The sequence below is a fragment of the Taurulus bubalis genome, assembly GCF_910589615.1.
Source record: "Taurulus bubalis genome assembly, chromosome: 2".
NCBI classification, from domain to species: domain Eukaryota; kingdom Metazoa; phylum Chordata; class Actinopteri; order Perciformes; family Cottidae; genus Taurulus; species Taurulus bubalis.
The window spans coordinates 4,927,156-4,945,104 of NC_136590.1; the positions used below are offsets into that span (position 1 = coordinate 4,927,156).

Below are 17,949 nucleotides of genomic sequence, written 5' to 3' on the forward strand. Positions count from 1 at the left end.
GAGCATATCGAAGACCATGTATAATGATATATGTGTACCCTTTAACCAGAGCCCAGGTCATTTTAAATGAAATTCCCTTGTTGCGTTTCATGATTGCATCCGTTTTCCCCCCCTAAACACACACATTGGGAGCAATGTGGATTTCAAGGTCGTTGCTGAAGGACACTTTGACCTATGGTCATGAGGAGGTAGGGATCGAACCACCAACCCTACAATTAAGTGTGATTGAGATGCCCTTGAGCAAGGCCTTTCACCCACAAGTCCACCAGGTGTGAATGTGTGTAACTATTGATGTTCCTCAGGTTTAAATAGTGTTTTAGAGTTAAATGTCATAAACTGTGAGTGCGGTCCACATCTGGAGGCACAAAAAGACAAGCGGTGAACGATCAGTGCATTTTATTTTTCCATCACAGTACAAAAATAAATTAAAATGAGCAGAAACTAACTGAAAAAAAGTTTCAATTACAGTAACAGCTTTTTTGTCTTTTTCAAAAAAAGATTTTTTGTTTTTATTGAACCGCATTGACACCCTTCTCTCTTAGTCCGGTACCAGCGTGGTTGGCGTATGCTCCATGTCCATAAGAAAACATGTCACACATTCTTCTGTACAAATAAAACGCGGTCATTCATTCTCTCTCACTCTCACTCACACTCACACTCAGACACACGCGCGCGCACACACACACACACACACACACACACACACACACACACACACACACACACACACACACATGCAGCCATCGAACGCTTCCCTTTTTTTAAGTTCTCAGCCACTGTTTCGTTTTCGTTTTTTTTATCTACAAAGTACGGAACAAGATACAGAAAAGAATTTGACAGAAATCTCCAACTATCACTTGAGTCCTTTTTTTTCATATTTCATAAGCATTTGAAAGTATTTTCTCAAACAACTACTCAATGATGCAGAGTGGGGGAGGGGAAACAAATGGCACATTTCAAGTGAATCGAGGGGGGGAAGTGGACAGAGAGAGAAAGAAGAGGGTCTCTTCTTGATGCCCTTTATCCCAAATGTCCTGCTTTTTATTTCTCCTGCCAGAGCAGAAACCCAATCCCCCCCATTGTGCCAGCACAAACACTCCAAATGAACTTCCTCTCACTGATCCACATAGCCACAGTCCCACAGCGGAGGAGGCTGCACGCGTTCTCAGATTCACACTAAAACCGCAGCGGAGAAGCAACAAACGTGACGGAAGCCTTTTGTTGGCGCTACCGGTCCATGATGCTTTTCAGACAGATTCTCAGAACACTGCTAAAGAAAGAGTGTGTGCATTATTTGTCTACAGGGTGCTGCAGGGATGACGTATTATCAACCAGGAAGTTAGCCGATGGGATTTTTCAAATGTTTTGACTATCGCAGAAAATAAACTCTGTAGCAACGTTTAAAATAATCTCCACAAATTAACACCACTTTTTTAAGCGTTAATGCAATCAGCAGATGTCAAAGAAACGTTGGCGTCGTCAAATGACTTCACCACTGAGCTGAAGGCGGGACTAGTGTTCAAGTGATGACGTTTACTTGTCTCATAGACGCTTTAGACAGCAACTTCTGGTTCTGAAGGCCGTAGTGCCTTAAACCTGCATTATCTCTCCTGACCACCAGGGGGCGACTCCTCTGGTTGTATAGAAGTCTATATAAATGACTCTACTTCTCTTTTGATTTATTCCCTCAGTAAACATTGTAAACATGAGTTTATATCTCAATTTCTAGTTTCAAGTCTTCTTCAATACAGCATGATGTTCATTTAGTAAATGATAGTCATGCTTTAGGGGCGGGGCTACTTCGTGATTGACAGGTCTCTACCAGAGACGTATACGACGTCTCTACTTCACTCCTTCACAGTCTAAATATGGTCACTTCCATTCACTGGTTGCAAAAAAACAAAATGGCTTCCAAACCGCAGTGTCCACTTCTCATTAAACAGTCTATGGTGAGCGACCACCTATTTTAAGACACGTACAACTTCACATTTCATGGGCGTGATATTTACCGACAGTTTTATGTCGTAGAGCCAAACGTTATAATCTCTTCAGCTTGTGTTAACTACAGACCTCATTTCAGACATCTACCGTAAAAGCCTGGTTACAAGCCGCTACTACCTTTGGTGGTTGTCCCCACTGTAGCAAGCTAGCACTGCTGCTAGCTCCCCGCTACTGTTGCTACTACCCACATCCTCTCTGCCCGAGTCGGGCGTCGAGCCGGGGGTGGTCCCGCTACCTTCGGTGGTTGTCGGGGAACTAGCGGAGAGCTAGCGGGGAACTAGCAGCAGCGCTAGCTGGCTACAGCGGGGAACTAGCGGGTACACCCACCGAAGGTAGCGGCTTGTAACCCAACTTTTACGGTAACTAAAAACACATTAAAAAAACACATTGAGTGCAAAAATGCTGACTCATTTCAGGGTTTTTAGGGACTCATTCCTGCAGCACTCTGTATTAAAATGAGATGGTAAAACCAGTAAAATCATTTCTCAAACATTTCTGGATGGAAATGCTGTCGATAGAAACTATCCTCCTGTTCCGCATGCGTTCTGCCTCGGTTGCCTCTGCACACTGCAGCGGCTCATTGAGCATTGGAATAATCCTTCTCTGTCTGATATGTGGGTCGGCTCCTTCGTGATGTCTTTTGAGGGCGTTTTCGTAAGAGTAAGCTCCATGATGTGTTCTGTCAAGGTGTCCTTGATGACGTGACTTTGGCGATGGTCAGATTTAACATAGGTTCTTTTTTTTTAAATTAGGTATTCATCGATAAATCCCTGCAACATTCATTTGCATAAACCAGATCAATCTTCATTCCCACCAAAGATAAGCACACCTGCCCCAGTAGAAGCCTTCCTTTAAAAGTCTCTCCTTTCATTTACATTAAATGTGCCTAAATAAATACATAAATGGCAATAAATTAGGTGTCAGTAAGTTAGTTAGTAGAAGATGAAAATCCATCCCATCATTCAACAGCTGGACAAACAGTACAGAGTGTTCTCAGACCTGTGGGATTTTTTCCATCAACGATATGGCACTGTTTTAAACATTATCTATGCTGAATCATAAGCACAAAATCAAATGTCATTCCCCAAAAAATCGACAAAAGTACAAAAAGGAATTTCCCTGGTAAACAAATAGCCTATTTTAGCAAGCAGAGCTAAATAAACTAGTGTCACTTTGTTCACAGCATTCTCTAATGCAGATGCAGTTGGTTTACAAATCAAGTAAAAAGAAGAGAAGTAACAGTTGTTCCTTTCCTTCCTCGGAAAACGCTGTAAAATTGCATGGCACACGTGCAAAAACTTTACATTTCTAAGTAAAAAAAAAAAGAAATCAAAGAAAACTTGTTCCAGAAAAGCAATAAATAAGCCGCCGTCGGTGCGAGCCTCTGGTGGAGTAAAACATCCATTAACTTGTTGTTGTATTTTTTTCATCTAGATGAAAATAAGTAGGTCTTTCTGAACACACACACACACACACACACAGCCGTCCTCTGGTTGTACGTCCCACAATGCAGTGTTTTGCCTCTCGTCCCCGTTGTGGAGCCACAAACAGAAAACCCACGAAAATATGGATCCAGCGTCGATGGCCCCCTGCTGTTCTTTCAGATATGCATTGCAGCAGAACATAAATAAAAAAAAACGTCCAGCGGTGTCCCCGTTAACGGAGAGGACGTGGCGTTTGCAAAGAGCCAGGAGGAGGGAGGAGGAGGGAGGGAGGGGTTCACCTGTGATGCCTGAAGGAAGCCGGTCGGCCTCCTGCAGCACACAGGCGCCCACGTCACATGGACAAGCAGTCAGAAGGTCAGAAGGTCACTGCCGGCTGCCGCAGCCTCAGTCCGCTCCACATTCATTGCTGTAGATGTTCCTCTGCTAGTGTCTGTCATTGTGTCTGAATTGGGGAGTTTTTTAGTTGTTTTTTTTACGATTTTCAGTTTTTCATATAGATATATATCTGTAAATTAGTAAAGGATTCGTCCAAGTCTGGCATTTTTTTTTGTTTCTATATCATTGTCCCAGAAGAAAGAAAAAAATGACATTCTCAGGTTTGCAGAAAATCCATCCTTTTGCTCGTTTGAAAATAGAATTTGGCCTTGATGATATCACACGTCTTCAAGATGCACAAAATAGTGCTCTTTCTTTTTTAAACCCTATGTTATCCATCAAACTTAAACATCTTTAGTCTGTGAAAACCACCTCCCCCCTCCCTCTGGATTCAGTCTCCCTCCAATACGAAGTTGTTATAAATATGTCAAACACGTCCTAATTGGCCTCGTCCCACTTCAGTTTTGACAATAATGAATAAAATAGCCTCTCAGATCATCTTTTAAACATGTCAAAATGCCAGACTGGAGTCTGCCCCCCCTCCCTCTCCCCCTCCCCTCCCCCGAGCATCCCCTCACCGGTCCAGGCCGATGAGCAGGCGGCTCCTCTCCTCCTCCTTCTGGCTCTCGTTCTTCAGGTCGGCGAACACCTGCGTGAAGTAGTGCGGGTCGGAGTTGATCTGCAGCATCTTGGCACTCATCAGGTTGATGATGGACAGGCAGCGGTCCCAGAAGGTCTCCTTGGAGCTCTCCACCAGGAAGGGCTTGAGCGGGTAGGAGATCTCGTTGCCCATGTAGGAGTAGGACAGGTAGAGGCAGGTGAGCAGCACGGCCTGCAGCTCGTGCTCCGTGGCCACTTCGGAGGAGACCACGTCCCGGCACAGCATGTAGACGAAGACCACGTTGGCCGGCGTGATGAAGCCCTGGTCCTGCCAGCCCTGCAGCAGCAGGGAGCGGTCCACGCTGCGCAGCCACAGCACCGGGTCGGTGGGCGACAGGTGTTTCAGCCGGTAGCAGCGCCGGCACAGGAACTCCCCGAGGCAGCGCAGCAGCTCGCTGGTGGAGGCCTGCACGATCACTCTCTTGGGCGTCCCGGGGGCCACGTTGGAGTTGGTCAGCGGCGCCTTCTTCACGGACGACACCGGGTTGTTGTTGGAGGCCTTGGTGAGCGCCGGGGTGCTCTGCTCCTGCGCGAAGGTGGACAGGTTGGCGCACGACTGCGACTTCTTCAGGTTCTCGTTGTTCAGCTGGGCGACATTGTTCTGGTACGGCCCGTTGGCGTTGGGCTGCACCTTCTTGGAGCTCTTCTTCTTGGCCGACACCGCCACGATCCGCTTCCACGGGAGCACGTTGATGAGCGAGTGGCGCTTCAGGTTCTTGTCTTTGGCGTTCTTGCTGTTCTGGACGGCCGTGTAGTGGCCCACGGTGGCCGGCCCATCTTCGAAGAGGGCCGCCTTCCGGTAGCTGGGGGACAGAGACAGCACGGTTCCCATGGTGGCTGCGGGGAGGCGTCCAGGGGCTTTAGCCGCACTGGGTCAGAAGAGGGGCTGCCAGGGGAGATCCGGGGGGGTCTGGCTGGGGGTCCCGGGCTACAGGCTGCCGCTGCAGGGCCTGGGTAGAAAACGATCCCGTGAGCGGCTCTCCGAGGCGATAACGATCACCTCGACTCAAACCGTCTCTGCTGGATTTCAGCTCTCTTTCTGCGTCGCCTGATGGCCACTGCTGGAAGCAGAAAAGATCAATAATCAGAATAATAAAAATAACTGGTGAAGCATCTCTTACCTCTAGATTAATGGATGTTTGCAACAAAGAAAAGCACATCAGACGATATCACGGTTATCAGCTCTGTAATGTCCTGCATGTGCTGTATCTGACTGTAGCTGAGGCTCATTAGCACTATTGATTTGACTCAGTAAGTGAAATGGATCAGCCTCTATTTCAAACCAATTCATGCACAGTATAGATCCCTTCTTACTGCAGGTGATCAATGTAATAAGCGTCCTAAAATATGTTGAATGCGTTCCAGATTACAGAGAATGCAGAAAGAAACAGCAGTTACTCCACGTTTTAATTCAATGAGGGGAATTCAGGACCGTTTCGTAACGAGAGAGACACATTTCACGGGCAATGGCCGACGAATCAGAGTGCACGCGCCACCCCTCTCGCTAAAATGGAAGACATAAACACCTTAATAACAGGTGAAGGTCGGGTGTGATGAATGCACGACTCCAAGGTCAAACAATTCCCCACCCATTAAAAGAAGATAAATCACAGAGGCGCGTGTGTTTCTTGTATTTCTGCGCGACACCGTTTCCCCCCCTCGCTGCGGCACCAGCGTGAGCGTCGATGGATCGACTTTGCTCCATGGAGGCTCGATCCCTCATTCCATCACCCCGTTATCACCCGGATTCATCGCGGGAGGAGGAATTTCACAACACGGAGCTTTTTTAGTGAGACTAAAACCAAAGGATGCGCCGTGAGAGTCGGCTACATCGGGTGCTCTCCGTGGTGCTGAAACGAGACGGAGCGTCTGCGTCGAAATGGCCATGATAGGCGGTGGCTTAGAAATAAAGAAAATCCTCCTCGTTCCCTCTTTGATATATCTCATTATATATCGGTGCATTTAGACGTTTTTGACACATTTTCCTCATTATCTGTTTTTGTAAATATAAGAGATTCGCAAATCTGAGACCCTGCACTTTTCAGCACCAAAATATTCCATAAATTGAAAGAGACTCACCAGATCCCCCGGCTCAGTGAGATTATGTTTGCTCTGTAACGATGATGCTCCGCGTCCCGTGCGTGTTTTTTTTTTTGGCCCTACAGGACGCGATTAAAAACACAAAACCATCTCCGAGGAAAAAATAACTGCAACAAAGAAAAAAATAATCCGAGCTGAGGCACCCTTTAATAAAAATATATTTTAAAAAAAAGAAGCAAGCGTTGTGGATGAACACGCCCGGTGTCGGCGGTGCGCAGACGATGGGAGGCAGTTGTGGAATGGATGCCTGGATGAAGATGTGCTGCTGGTCCTCCTGGCCGCGAGAGATGCGGATGCTGAGGGCTGATGTTGTGCTGTGTGACTGCGTGGAGGAGGGTTTGACGCAAAGGCGGTGGTGGGGCGCCGCTCTGCGCTCGGTGCGCGCGGTGAAACCACTCCGCCTCTAGACGGGCACACATGCAGCAGGCGTGCACATGCACATGAACCCAGTGGGATGTTGTTTACTCTCTGCGTGTCTCCGTTAGCACCAATGCAATCAACACCATTCATTATAAGCGCTGGTGGGGGCTTTCCTTGTGTCTGTAGTCCATTAGAGAAATTGTCTGTACATGGCTTTGCCATTTGGGCAAATATTGCTGCTATATTTTTCCATTATCAATATGAATGGAATTACCCTTGAAGACCACAGACATATTTATTTTTACAATATAAAGGCTGTTTTTCATTTATTGTCTATGTATTAGTTCTACCATCCTATATATTTTGATGCTGCAGTTTAAATTAGGCAATATAGGAGGATATTTATTTTTACATGTTTTCCCACCAATAATACATAATAAATGGGAAGTTGTGTCATTATCATAAAAACTGTTGAATATCGACATACATCTTTGGCTTTGGGAAAACATAACACATTTATAACCCTCTGCGATTAAATGCACGATTCCTATTACCTTTTTGTGTGTGTTGTCCAAGGCATAATTCTGCTTTTTTGACGGATCTTTGAAGACACAATACTTGTTTTCATTCATATAAGCATAGTTTAATTGCATGCAGAATATTGATTTGTCATTATAATAAATATTAAAGGCACCATTCAAAGTATATTATCTAGATTCAGTAACGTTAGGTCAAAATTAAGATCATTTAACTAATTAATTAACGTAAATGAATTTAGTTTGTCCTCATATCCCATAATAACAACATTACTGCATGTAGTCACATGATAAACACACAAATCCACTGCGTAAAGAAGCGTTTCCCCAATATAACTACATTTCCCAGACGCCCTTTAAAATCCCGGCATGCAAGTAGCGCGCTGACGTCACGACAAGCTAGGTAACGCACGTAATGTTTCATTCAAGCAGCATTTGAATAAGGAAAGATGGCGGCCGCAGCAGTGGTTGAGTTTCAGAGAGCCCAGTCTCTCATCAGCACGGACCGCAACGCATCGATCGACATTCTCCACTCGATAGGTAGGTGATCGGCGGAGGGGTTTTCCATATCGGACGATATTCACCCAACCGCCGGAGTTATCGATATATCGGCTGTTGGTGAGCGGGCGGCGTTAGCTTCTCCGCCGGTGCTGACTCACTGGGTAAAGGCAGCTGCTAGTAGCTGTTAGCTAGGATGCTAACTGTAGGCCCAGCGGTGTGAAATACGTCAATGGACATCCTTAATGTTAGTTTTTTTGTATTAACTGTGGTCACGGTCTCGTGTCGTGTCTTTGACCTCCGTGTCTGTCGCGTGACCGTGAATGGTGTTCGCGAGCGACGTCTTGGGGCGGCTGTGGCTCATCCGGGGAGTAAAGTGGTCGTGGGTTCGATCCCGGCTCTCCCCATAGTTCACATTTATGTATGTCGAGGTGTCCTTGAGCAAGACACTGGACCTCCGGGTCAGCAGCCAACTGCTCCTAAAAGACTACGGATGGGTTGAATGCAGAGGCCAAAATAACTTTATTACAGCAGCATTTACACATACAGGTCAGCAATACAACAACAACAAAATACACAATGTATCAAAAATAATATAATAATAAGAAAACCGCACTATATATACAAACAACACAATGTTTTGTGACTAATGTAATTAAGTTGAAGTTGTTTTTTTAGCTTGTTGTCAAAAAGCCACAGTGGTAATAACTCGTACTTATTGTTTATAAATGGGACGTGTGATTGGTCAATGTTGAAACGATGTCCCGGTTAGCGTCGCTGTAAACAGGGCTTGTGATTCCAGAGGCATCTGTGCTCAAGGTGCCTTGTCACCTCAGCCACTGGCTGTCAGTTTACTATGTTCCCGAGGCTATAAATGGCCGGTCAAAACGTGGCCCCCTAGTGATGGGTGACGTTAAAGTAATGTATTATCAATTTGACAGGAAAGTATTTAAGTTTTGATAATCGTGTAATCGAGCAAAAGGCCTATTTGCTCCTTCTCTCTGCTTAATATAGTTGTGAATGTAATATATTTTAGTTGTGGACTGTTGGTCGGACATAGAAAGCTTTTCTAAGAGAACATTGTGATTTTCTTTTTCTTGTAGATTAAATTATATTTACATAAATCTAATTGTTAGCTGTCAGATTGGTGCGTGGACCCAGTATTGAGTAATCCTGAGATGATGTAAATAAAACAGATGTGACATCTAAAACCGTAAACCAGGAATGAGTCACATTGTGAATTCCAAAGCTTAAATAGTTTTGTGTGTGTGTGTGTCACACGTTGCCATCCAGACTGTTTTAACTTTTACACATTGCATCCAGCAAGGATACAATTAGTAAATATGTTTCATGACGTCAACTTGTCGCCTTTTCTTTTCCCAGTGAGGAGAGATGTCCAAGAGAACGATGAGGAAGCCGTCCGGGTTAAAGAGCAGAGCATCTTGGAGCTGGGGTCTCTCCTGGCCAAGACGGGACAGGCTGCAGGTAGCGGTCAAAACTTTGTTTGTTTACCTTTCTGACAAAGTCTACAAACAACCTAATGGGACTAATTGTGTCATATTTGTCCCCGTCTCTCTTTTTTGTGTTGCCGTCTCCAGAACTAGGGGGTCTGCTGAAATTTGTGAGGCCTTTTCTGATCTCCATCAGCAAGGCCAAGGCGGCCCGGCTGGTCCGTTCTCTGCTGGACCTCTTCCTGGACATGGAGGCAGCCACGGGGCAGGAGGTCGAGCTGTGTCTCGAATGCATCGAGTGGGCCAAGACCGAGAAGAGAACCTTCCTACGACAGGCGCTGGAGGTATGGGGGTCGAGGATGCGCTTGAGGGTGCTGCGAGTAAAAAAAACAATGCAATATCGGCACGCCTCACTGCTAGAATCTGACCGTCAGGGACATTTTGTCCTTTTGGCCACCTTCACCCCTTCAACTGGGAATAAGCCATCTATAATTTAGAGGAAACTTGCAGCATACAGCTGGATATCACTGTGCTGCAAATGAGCAGTGTGTGAGAAAATTTACAGAGCAGCAATTATGCTGTCTGAGGTTTATTTTGACACCTTGATTACATATGAGGCAGAACCGTTTGATATCATCTCTTATTCCCCCTCTCACCCGACCCTAGTTAGCGTTGACACGCAACACCATTTATGATAAAAAACAAAAAGGGATTTTTCTAAACATAAATAGCAGCTGTGGGAGGGATCAAATGTACCGTGTCCTGACTCCTGTGGCTTTACTTCAGATTAAATCCAAATAAAGACGCGAAACTTGATAAATGTGATGACGCAAAGTTGTCAACTTGCCAGAAGAAGGTAAAAATGAGAGATGATTGTATAGCAACTACACACTGCCACCTATGATGATGTCACCCTGCTTATAGCAGCCAAAATTGGACTGCCAGCAGCAGGTTCACACTCTCACAGCCAGGAATATCTTGAGCTTTTGGCCGAATTCCTACATCCAGGAACAACACGATTCTATAACGGTTCTATGTATAAAGTATAGAAGGAGACTGTGGCATGTACAAATGATTGAAAGCTGAGAAGAGGGACGCTCCTCAGACACGTGTTGCCTTAGGACACGCATCATGAGTAATGTGATCGGAGTAAAACAAAAAGTATCACAGGAGACTTTGAGCTCAGGCTGAGAGAGAGGACCTTAAAACACGGTTCTGAGGAGAACAACTGTTGGGAATGTGTCTGTAGACATGATATCATGTTGAGATATGTAATGAAGCGTTAATCTTTCGGAGGGTGATTCATAAACCTGATGTTCACCACCGATGCTTTGGAAAAACTTGACGCCTAAAGTTTCTTCTCAGACTATTTTTGCACCTTTTTAGCAGACATGTTTTTCTTCCAAGCTGGCTAACAAGTATGCAGCTTCAGAACGCTGCGTTTCAAGTCAAAGGATGATCACTTGTTTGTGTCGGTGCTCAACAGTTGGTTCGCTTTCTCCCTCTGGCACTTTCCATAAGAAGCAATTCTCGGAAAAATGTAGGACGAGTCTGTCATTTATCTTGTTCTTCCAAGACGCGCGTGAGCGGCGTTTCCACGCCTTGCTGTTAGCGATGCGTTGTTTCATAAGGAGTGACTCTTATAGCTAGCTGAGACGTGTCTGTTGCATCATGTGGGACAAAATGTCAGTGATATGTTTATTTTTCTGTGTGTGTAAAGCGTGATAAAACCAAGCATCGGGTCCAAACAGCAGGTTTTTTAAATGTTTGCTTCTCTGACCCGGGGTCTGAAGATGAAAGTTAGAAGCTATAACTGGAACAAAACATCTCTTCCTTTCTATGAGATTCCTGTTTTCAGTTCGTCGTCCACAACGCAATTAAATGTCATCATTTAATAATTAGTTTTAAGAAGAAAAATATTGACGTGTGGGTGTAGTATAAATGGGAAAAGGAGGAACATGTTGTAAATGTGTTTCTCATCAGGCTGCACCCTCCAGGCCTGGAGCGTGCAGCAATAATAGAGCAATAATAGAAATGTAATGTCACATGTGGGGCTTTCAAGCTGAGGGTCAAAGTTACAGTTCTTGTCTTTTAGTTTTTTGTCGTTCAGTGCCATGAAACCTGTTCAGATTTGCTCAGCTGCTCTCTGCTTGTCTTAATAGCATTCTCTCTCCTTTCAGGCGCGACTGATCTCGCTCTATTTTGACACCAAAAGATACCCGGAGGCCTTGGCGCTTGGTGAGTGTTTGGAGGCAAAAGATTCGCACCTTTTGGTAAACGGCAGCTTCTGCTTCAGAGCCTTGACGAAAAGGCAGGTGGCTTATAAACAAAGCTTTGCAATGCAGTTGGATGTGTTTTACTAATGATGAGAAGAAAAAAAGAAGAAAAAAAGCACAAATCAGGACTACAACTGCACATTTCCCCCCCAAGCTGTTTAGAGTTGTATAAAGTTAAAGTGCGTGACATCGACTCTCGTTCCTTCCCTTTCCTTCAGGCACCCAGTTGCTCATGGAGCTGAAAAAGATGGACGACAAAGCTCTTCTGGTCGAGGTTCAGCTGCTTGAGAGTAAGACGTACCACGCTCTCAGTAACCTGCCCAAGGCCCGCGCGGCCCTCACCTCAGCCAGGACCACCGCCAACGCCATCTACTGTCCTCCCAAGCTCCAGGCGGCCCTGGACATGCAGTCAGGTCAGAGTTTAGAACATTTAAACACTTTGAGATACAACACAATTGCTATTCGACTGCTTTAAATGTGGTAAACAAACTACTAGTATTTGCGAAGCTACCACTAGGAGTAAACTAGTTAATACTCTTCAATCCACCCTTTGAGCCATTTAAAAAAAAAAGTGTGTGTATATATCGGTGATTCAAATTGTTGAAATCAATGTCACGGTGGTTTATTGTAATTCAAGTGGCAATAGACAAGTTATTTCTTTTAACGATGAAGTAAATGTTCAATCTCACGGGAAGATAAAGGCTCGATTTTACGGACGCACAAAGGAAATGTGTCGATCATCGCGCAATCAAAACAGGAAGAGGATAGTGCTTTTGTTTTTCCCCCGGTGACGATGACGATCACCAGTTACCAAAGAGCAGCGACGTGAGTTCTTTGCCGTTATTATCCACAGGAGCAGGAACGGTTGACGGTAGAAGACAAACTGTCTCCTCTGTTGTTGGTAGTTGATGAGCTCTGAGGAAAAGGGAGAGGAGGTATGACGCGTGCACAAAGTACTAAGATGGGTTTATATATTATCGTTAATAAGACACAACTCCGTCCAAGATGCAACTCAAGGCATGTGGCGTGTTCTGCTGTGACTCAGCTCGTCACGAGACCTGTGGCGACGATGATGATGATGGTATCGTGGTTATTCACGGCTTCTGGCTAATTCTTCTGACAACCTTTCGGTTACGTGGTCCTCGTAAAGACGACGCCCAGTGAAACCGCCGATGATAAACCGTCACACTGCCTCCCTCCTCCTGCAGGGATCATCCACGCGGCAGAGGAGAAGGACTGGAAGACAGCCTACTCCTACTTCTTCGAGGCCTTCGAGGGCTACGACTCCATCGACCACCCCCGAGCCGTCACGTCACTCAAATACATGCTGCTGTGCAAGATCGTCCTCAACTCGTGAGTCGTGCTCTAAACTAATAAACTTTACCGTTTGAACCTCCGTCACTTTCACACCAACGCGGCACCTTTTATTTACCATATTTATTACTAATGTTTCTGTTGCCTGACTGTTTCAGACCAGAGGAGGTTCAAGGCCTGATCAGTGGGAAGCTGGGTCTGCGACATACCGGCCGAGAGGCGAGTACCAATCACGTTCCTCTCGAAGCAGTGATGTCATCAGCTTAAACCCAAGTGTTTTTTCTATACACAGTTGCACAGAAAGTAGGATTAAGGATGAATCGCATATGATGATGCATAGTATTTGAGCTAAATTAAGTAGAAGCCCCTCTAAACTACTTTCTGCCTCTTGTCAACATAAACAAAATTACATTTTTGTTGTATTTTGTACAGTAGGCAACGGTACTTAGTTTTACTGGCTATTTCTGACTATTTAGCTGGTTTCTCTAGAATGACATTCACTATTTATTTGTATTTGTTGTCGTCCATCCAGACAGATGCAATGAAATGTGTCGCCCAAGCCTGCAAGAACAGATCATTAGCAGACTTTGAAAAGGTAAGAATCAATTGTGTTTTTAAAGGATTAACATGCAGACTTTTGCTCCTCGACTTTTTAGTTTAGATGATTACACCTGCTCATGATGCGCCAAAAACCTTCCTTCCAAGTGTTGCTCAACATGTGTATGAAATGCATTTCAATTATGTTTTCGGAGTAAGTCTCCACACAAAATGGCTGACTGTTGTGCGTCTCCCAGGCGCTCACGGAGTACAGAGCGGAGCTGAAGGACGACCCCATCATCACCACTCACCTGGACATGCTGTACGACAACCTGCTGGAGCAAAACCTCATCCGAGTCATCGAGCCGTTTTCCAGAGTACAGGTACGGAGTTATTCTCGCGCGGGGCGCTCGGGATGCTGGTCGACTTGCAACCTGATCGGGATGTCGAGCTGCGGCGTAACAAATTGGCTCGATAGCGCCCTCTTTGGAGTAGCTCCGATGCTGCGTTTCATCTAGCTGTATTAAATTTGGTAGGTACGGTAAAAGTCGGGGTACAAGCCGCTTCTACCTCCGGTGGGTGTCCCCGCTGTAGCAAGCTGGCAGCAGCGCAAGCTAGCTAGCGCTGCTGCTAGCTCCCTGCTGCTGCTGCTACTGGACGCTTGCTTCTCTTTGTGGGTAAATCGGATCGACATCAAATCAGTTTGTTTGACCTGTATGTAAATAATTTGGTCGCCACATGTAGACTTAAAAAAAGGACTCTTGGGGTCATGACCGAAACCTTAATATTAACCAATAGGATGTGAAACTACTACTGATGAACGATTACAGTATGAAAACCCTGGACACACCGGCATTGTTATCTCCCAATAATGAATAAATCTATCAGTAATCACAGGGTTCTTACGGTCATGGAAAACCTGGAAAGGTCATGTAAATTTAAAATGGTTATTTCCAGGCCTGGAAAAGTTCTTGAAAAAAAATAAAATCCCAAAAGTTTTGGAAAAGTCATGTAAATGTGTTATATTCATGTGTTCATGCCGTTCATTTACGCTGAGTTTGAAATAATGAATATGCTTTTAAAAGAAAGACGCTCAAAATATAAGCAGGCATACATGGCAGGCATCTATATAAATGTTTATTCTTTTAATCAATCTATTGTGTCTCATTCATTTGTGTCATTTAAGGTTTACACCGAGATTTCACAAAATGTTTGGTCATGGAAATCCATTGGTCAAAATGTGTAGGAACCCTGTAATGCCGTGTTCACACCGGACAGTTTACTCGCGTGAGTGAAACGAAGGTGTTCACACCAGACGCAAAAGATCGCGTCGCGAAGGGGGCGTGGCTTAGGACTTTCATTTCCTCTATCGACCATGGAATAAATAACCACTAGTTCTGCTTTATGCTTGTTGTGGAAGGCCCAAACATGTCGGAACGTGAAACGCCCTCATGTTTGGGTTCATAACATCATCCGTAGAATTTCACGGACTCCTCCAGGAACTCGCGTATCTCCGTAAAACGATACCGATTATGCCATCCACCATGGAAATAACCACCAGTTCTGCTTTATACTTTTTGTGTTAGTTCCACATATGTCGGAACATCAAACTCCATGGTGTCTGGGTTCATAATATTATCCGTAGTCCCACAACAGCGTCTCAATGAAGCCGCTCTCAGCGCTGGTTCAGGTGGAGCAGCAGCAGTTTGATTCAGCAACGGCGGTGATGACGGGCGGAGCTTCTCAACGCTGATTCTCTACGCTGATTGGCTGATGCAACTTTGCGTCACGCGATTTCTCCGCCAGAGTTGGGAGAATTCAACTCGTCCTTCACCTTGTTTGCCCCAGGTCAAACGTTCTGTTCGCGCCGCCTCAAACGCGTCTATCTCGCCGCCCCGCGAAAAAAACGCCTATTCGCGGGGCGGCGCGTCTGTGGATTGACTTTACATGTAATCTGGTCGCGCCACGTCCGGTGTGAACACGGCATAATCATGAATACCGCTTCATTGTGACTGAGAATAAAATGTCACTAAGTGGCGTAATATAATTTTTCAAATGATTTTAGTAAAGAAACGAGTGAATATTGAATCTTTCTCTCCTGTTTTCAGATAGAACACATATCGGGTATAATCAAACTGTCAACGGTATGTGTATTTGCAGTTCACCAACTCTTTTAAATCATCATTTTTATCTCTTTAAAATGTGTTTGTTTTAATTAACATTATTTCTTTTACAGGGGGACGTTGAGAGGAAATTATCACAGATGATTCTGGACGAAAAGTTTCACGGTAACTGGAATTGTCCGATCCTTTTTTTATAGAAACGCCAGATACCCAAAGAACATGTTTTTACCACAGCTTCTCCCTGCCACAGTCCGACTGATGGCAAAACAAAACTGTTGAAATAGGCTTAAAATAACCAAACACTACCTCACTTATCCTGTGCAATATGTGATATATATTTTTTGAAATCAAGTCATACCTAATCTATTTATTACTGGTATTTAACACTTAAAAAAATGCATCTAATACCTTTCTTGCACATATACCGTATGTATAGTGTTTTAATATGTGTGTATATAGTGTTTTCATATTTTTTTCTCTTTGTTATTATAGTGTGTTTTTATTTTCAAAACTGACTCAGAGAGCCCTGCACAAAAAATTGTGTCTAGGCACAAATGGCAAAATAAAAAGCTTGAACGTGTGACTTGGCGGGCCGATGGAGTCGTGACACGTTGCTGTGACACTTTGTCGTGCAGGAATCCTCGACCAGGGCGAGGGTGTCTTGATCATATTCGACCAGCCGCCGGTGGACAAAACGTACGGAGCGGCCTTGGAAACGATTCAGAACATGAGCAAAGTCGTGGATTCACTTTACAACAAAGCCAAGAAGCTCACATAGGTAAACGAAAAATACATTTAATGAAGAGAAAAGGCGTTTTCTGTCTTCAGTCTCCACTAAACTGTCTTCCGCCCTCAGAGCCGACCGATGGCCGTGCGATGGAGGATCTGTGTGGGTTTGACGAGCGTGTCACATTTTAAGAAGGGGACGAGGGAGAGCAACGAACAGGATCCCCCCCGTCGTCATCATCATCATCCTCCTCCTCTCCCTCCATGGACAATTTCATCACTTCTCTTGCTTGTTTTTTTTTTTTTTTCCCCCGCCGCCTCCTTTTTTGATTTTGATATCTCTTCAGGATTCTGTATAACACTCAGCGGCCAAATCAGGGCCATCAGGGAATATTGTACAACCACCATGAAATACAAATAAATAAAAGGTTTAAGAATACATATATGTTTATATCCGCTATACGGTCGGGCTCGCCGAGCCGACTTCACTGCGACCTCAACGGTGACCTCTGTGGCCTCGGACTCTGCTGCCAAGCGCGTGCGCAGAAACGAGCCTTTCCTCCTCTTCATCCACATCCTTCAGAAGCACCTCCGTTTTTTTTTTGGAAGGTTGGGAAACTCCTTGTGATACTGAATTTTTAGTCGGAAGAGCTCCCCTCCCTCCTCCTAACTCTTATTTCTTTTTTCCCCTCATCATATCAATGCCAACAGTTAAGTCCCCACTGTATTTCAGATATGTATTAACTCACTTTATTTGTTTTTTTTTGGTTTGTGTTTAAAAAAAAAAAAAAAGCAGAGGGAGAATCGGATGGTTTCCACATTGTCCGCCCGCCCTGGTTATGTACGTCTAAACTAACAAAACAGACCGGATGCCATTTCACCTTGAGTGCCACTTTTTCGGGCGCTTCGGGAGAGCCGAGGCAGAGATGCGTTCACTGCCTCTGAGCGTCCGACTGAGCGGTTCTCCATCATTGGTTCCTAGCACTAGTGTGGTATGCTAGTGACCAAACAATTTGTATGGTTTTGATTTGGTTTTACTTTTGTTTGTTTTTTGTTTTTTCTCTTATAAAGACATTTTCAAAATAAATATTTTGTATTTTAAGGATTTTTGTCTTGTCTCTTGCAAAAGGGAAGAAAAATAATGAATTGCTGGTGGTAATTTGGATAACTTGTTGAACAGCGTGAATTTCAGAGGGAAGGTTTCTACAGCAGGACCCGTTTTTGTTTTTTGGGACTATGAAATACAGAATTCCCCCGAGAGTCTCTTCTTCCTCCTGCTGCTATATATTTGTCACTAATTTGAAAAAGCCACTCATCAAAGGGCATTAAATCGGTTAAACAGACAGATTTCATTCGTCTTATTTTTTATTTGTACATAAACCGCATGATGACGCCAAAACACATGTTTTTTTATTTTTTAAGAGATATAAGAACATTTATGAACCACATCAACAGGCTTAGTTCTAAAAACCCTATTCCCATTTAGCAGATTAAATGTTCCACCACAAAGTGAAGGATTTCTTTCTAACTTTCCTTCTAAGTCTCGT

At 44.6% G+C, this 17,949-nt stretch overlaps 2 protein-coding genes across 2 annotated transcripts; one reads left to right on the forward strand and one right to left on the reverse strand.

Moving 5' to 3' along the window:
* Positions 1–2,683: 2,683 nt before the first annotated feature.
* cdk5r1b (cyclin dependent kinase 5, regulatory subunit 1b (p35)) lies at positions 2,684–5,313 on the reverse strand (the record flags this gene model as incomplete). Its single annotated transcript, XM_079213953.1, has 2 exons — positions 2,684–2,741; positions 4,400–5,313. The coding sequence occupies 2 exons, from the start codon at positions 5,311–5,313 to the stop codon at positions 2,684–2,686; spliced, it is 972 nt and encodes a 323-aa protein (XP_079070079.1).
* Positions 5,314–7,926: 2,613 nt separating this feature from the next.
* psmd11b (proteasome 26S subunit, non-ATPase 11b) lies at positions 7,927–17,747 on the forward strand (the record flags this gene model as incomplete). The annotated part of the gene is made up of 13 exons (XM_079214559.1): positions 7,927–8,017; positions 9,359–9,460; positions 9,574–9,770; positions 11,607–11,664; positions 11,921–12,115; positions 12,911–13,055; positions 13,175–13,239; positions 13,553–13,611; positions 13,811–13,936; positions 15,662–15,697; positions 15,790–15,841; positions 16,312–16,454; positions 16,533–17,747. 12 exons carry the CDS (start codon positions 7,927–7,929, stop codon positions 16,452–16,454), a joined length of 1,269 nt encoding a protein of 422 aa, XP_079070685.1. The 3' UTR covers positions 16,533–17,747.
* Between the last annotated feature and the right edge of the window lie 202 nt (positions 17,748–17,949).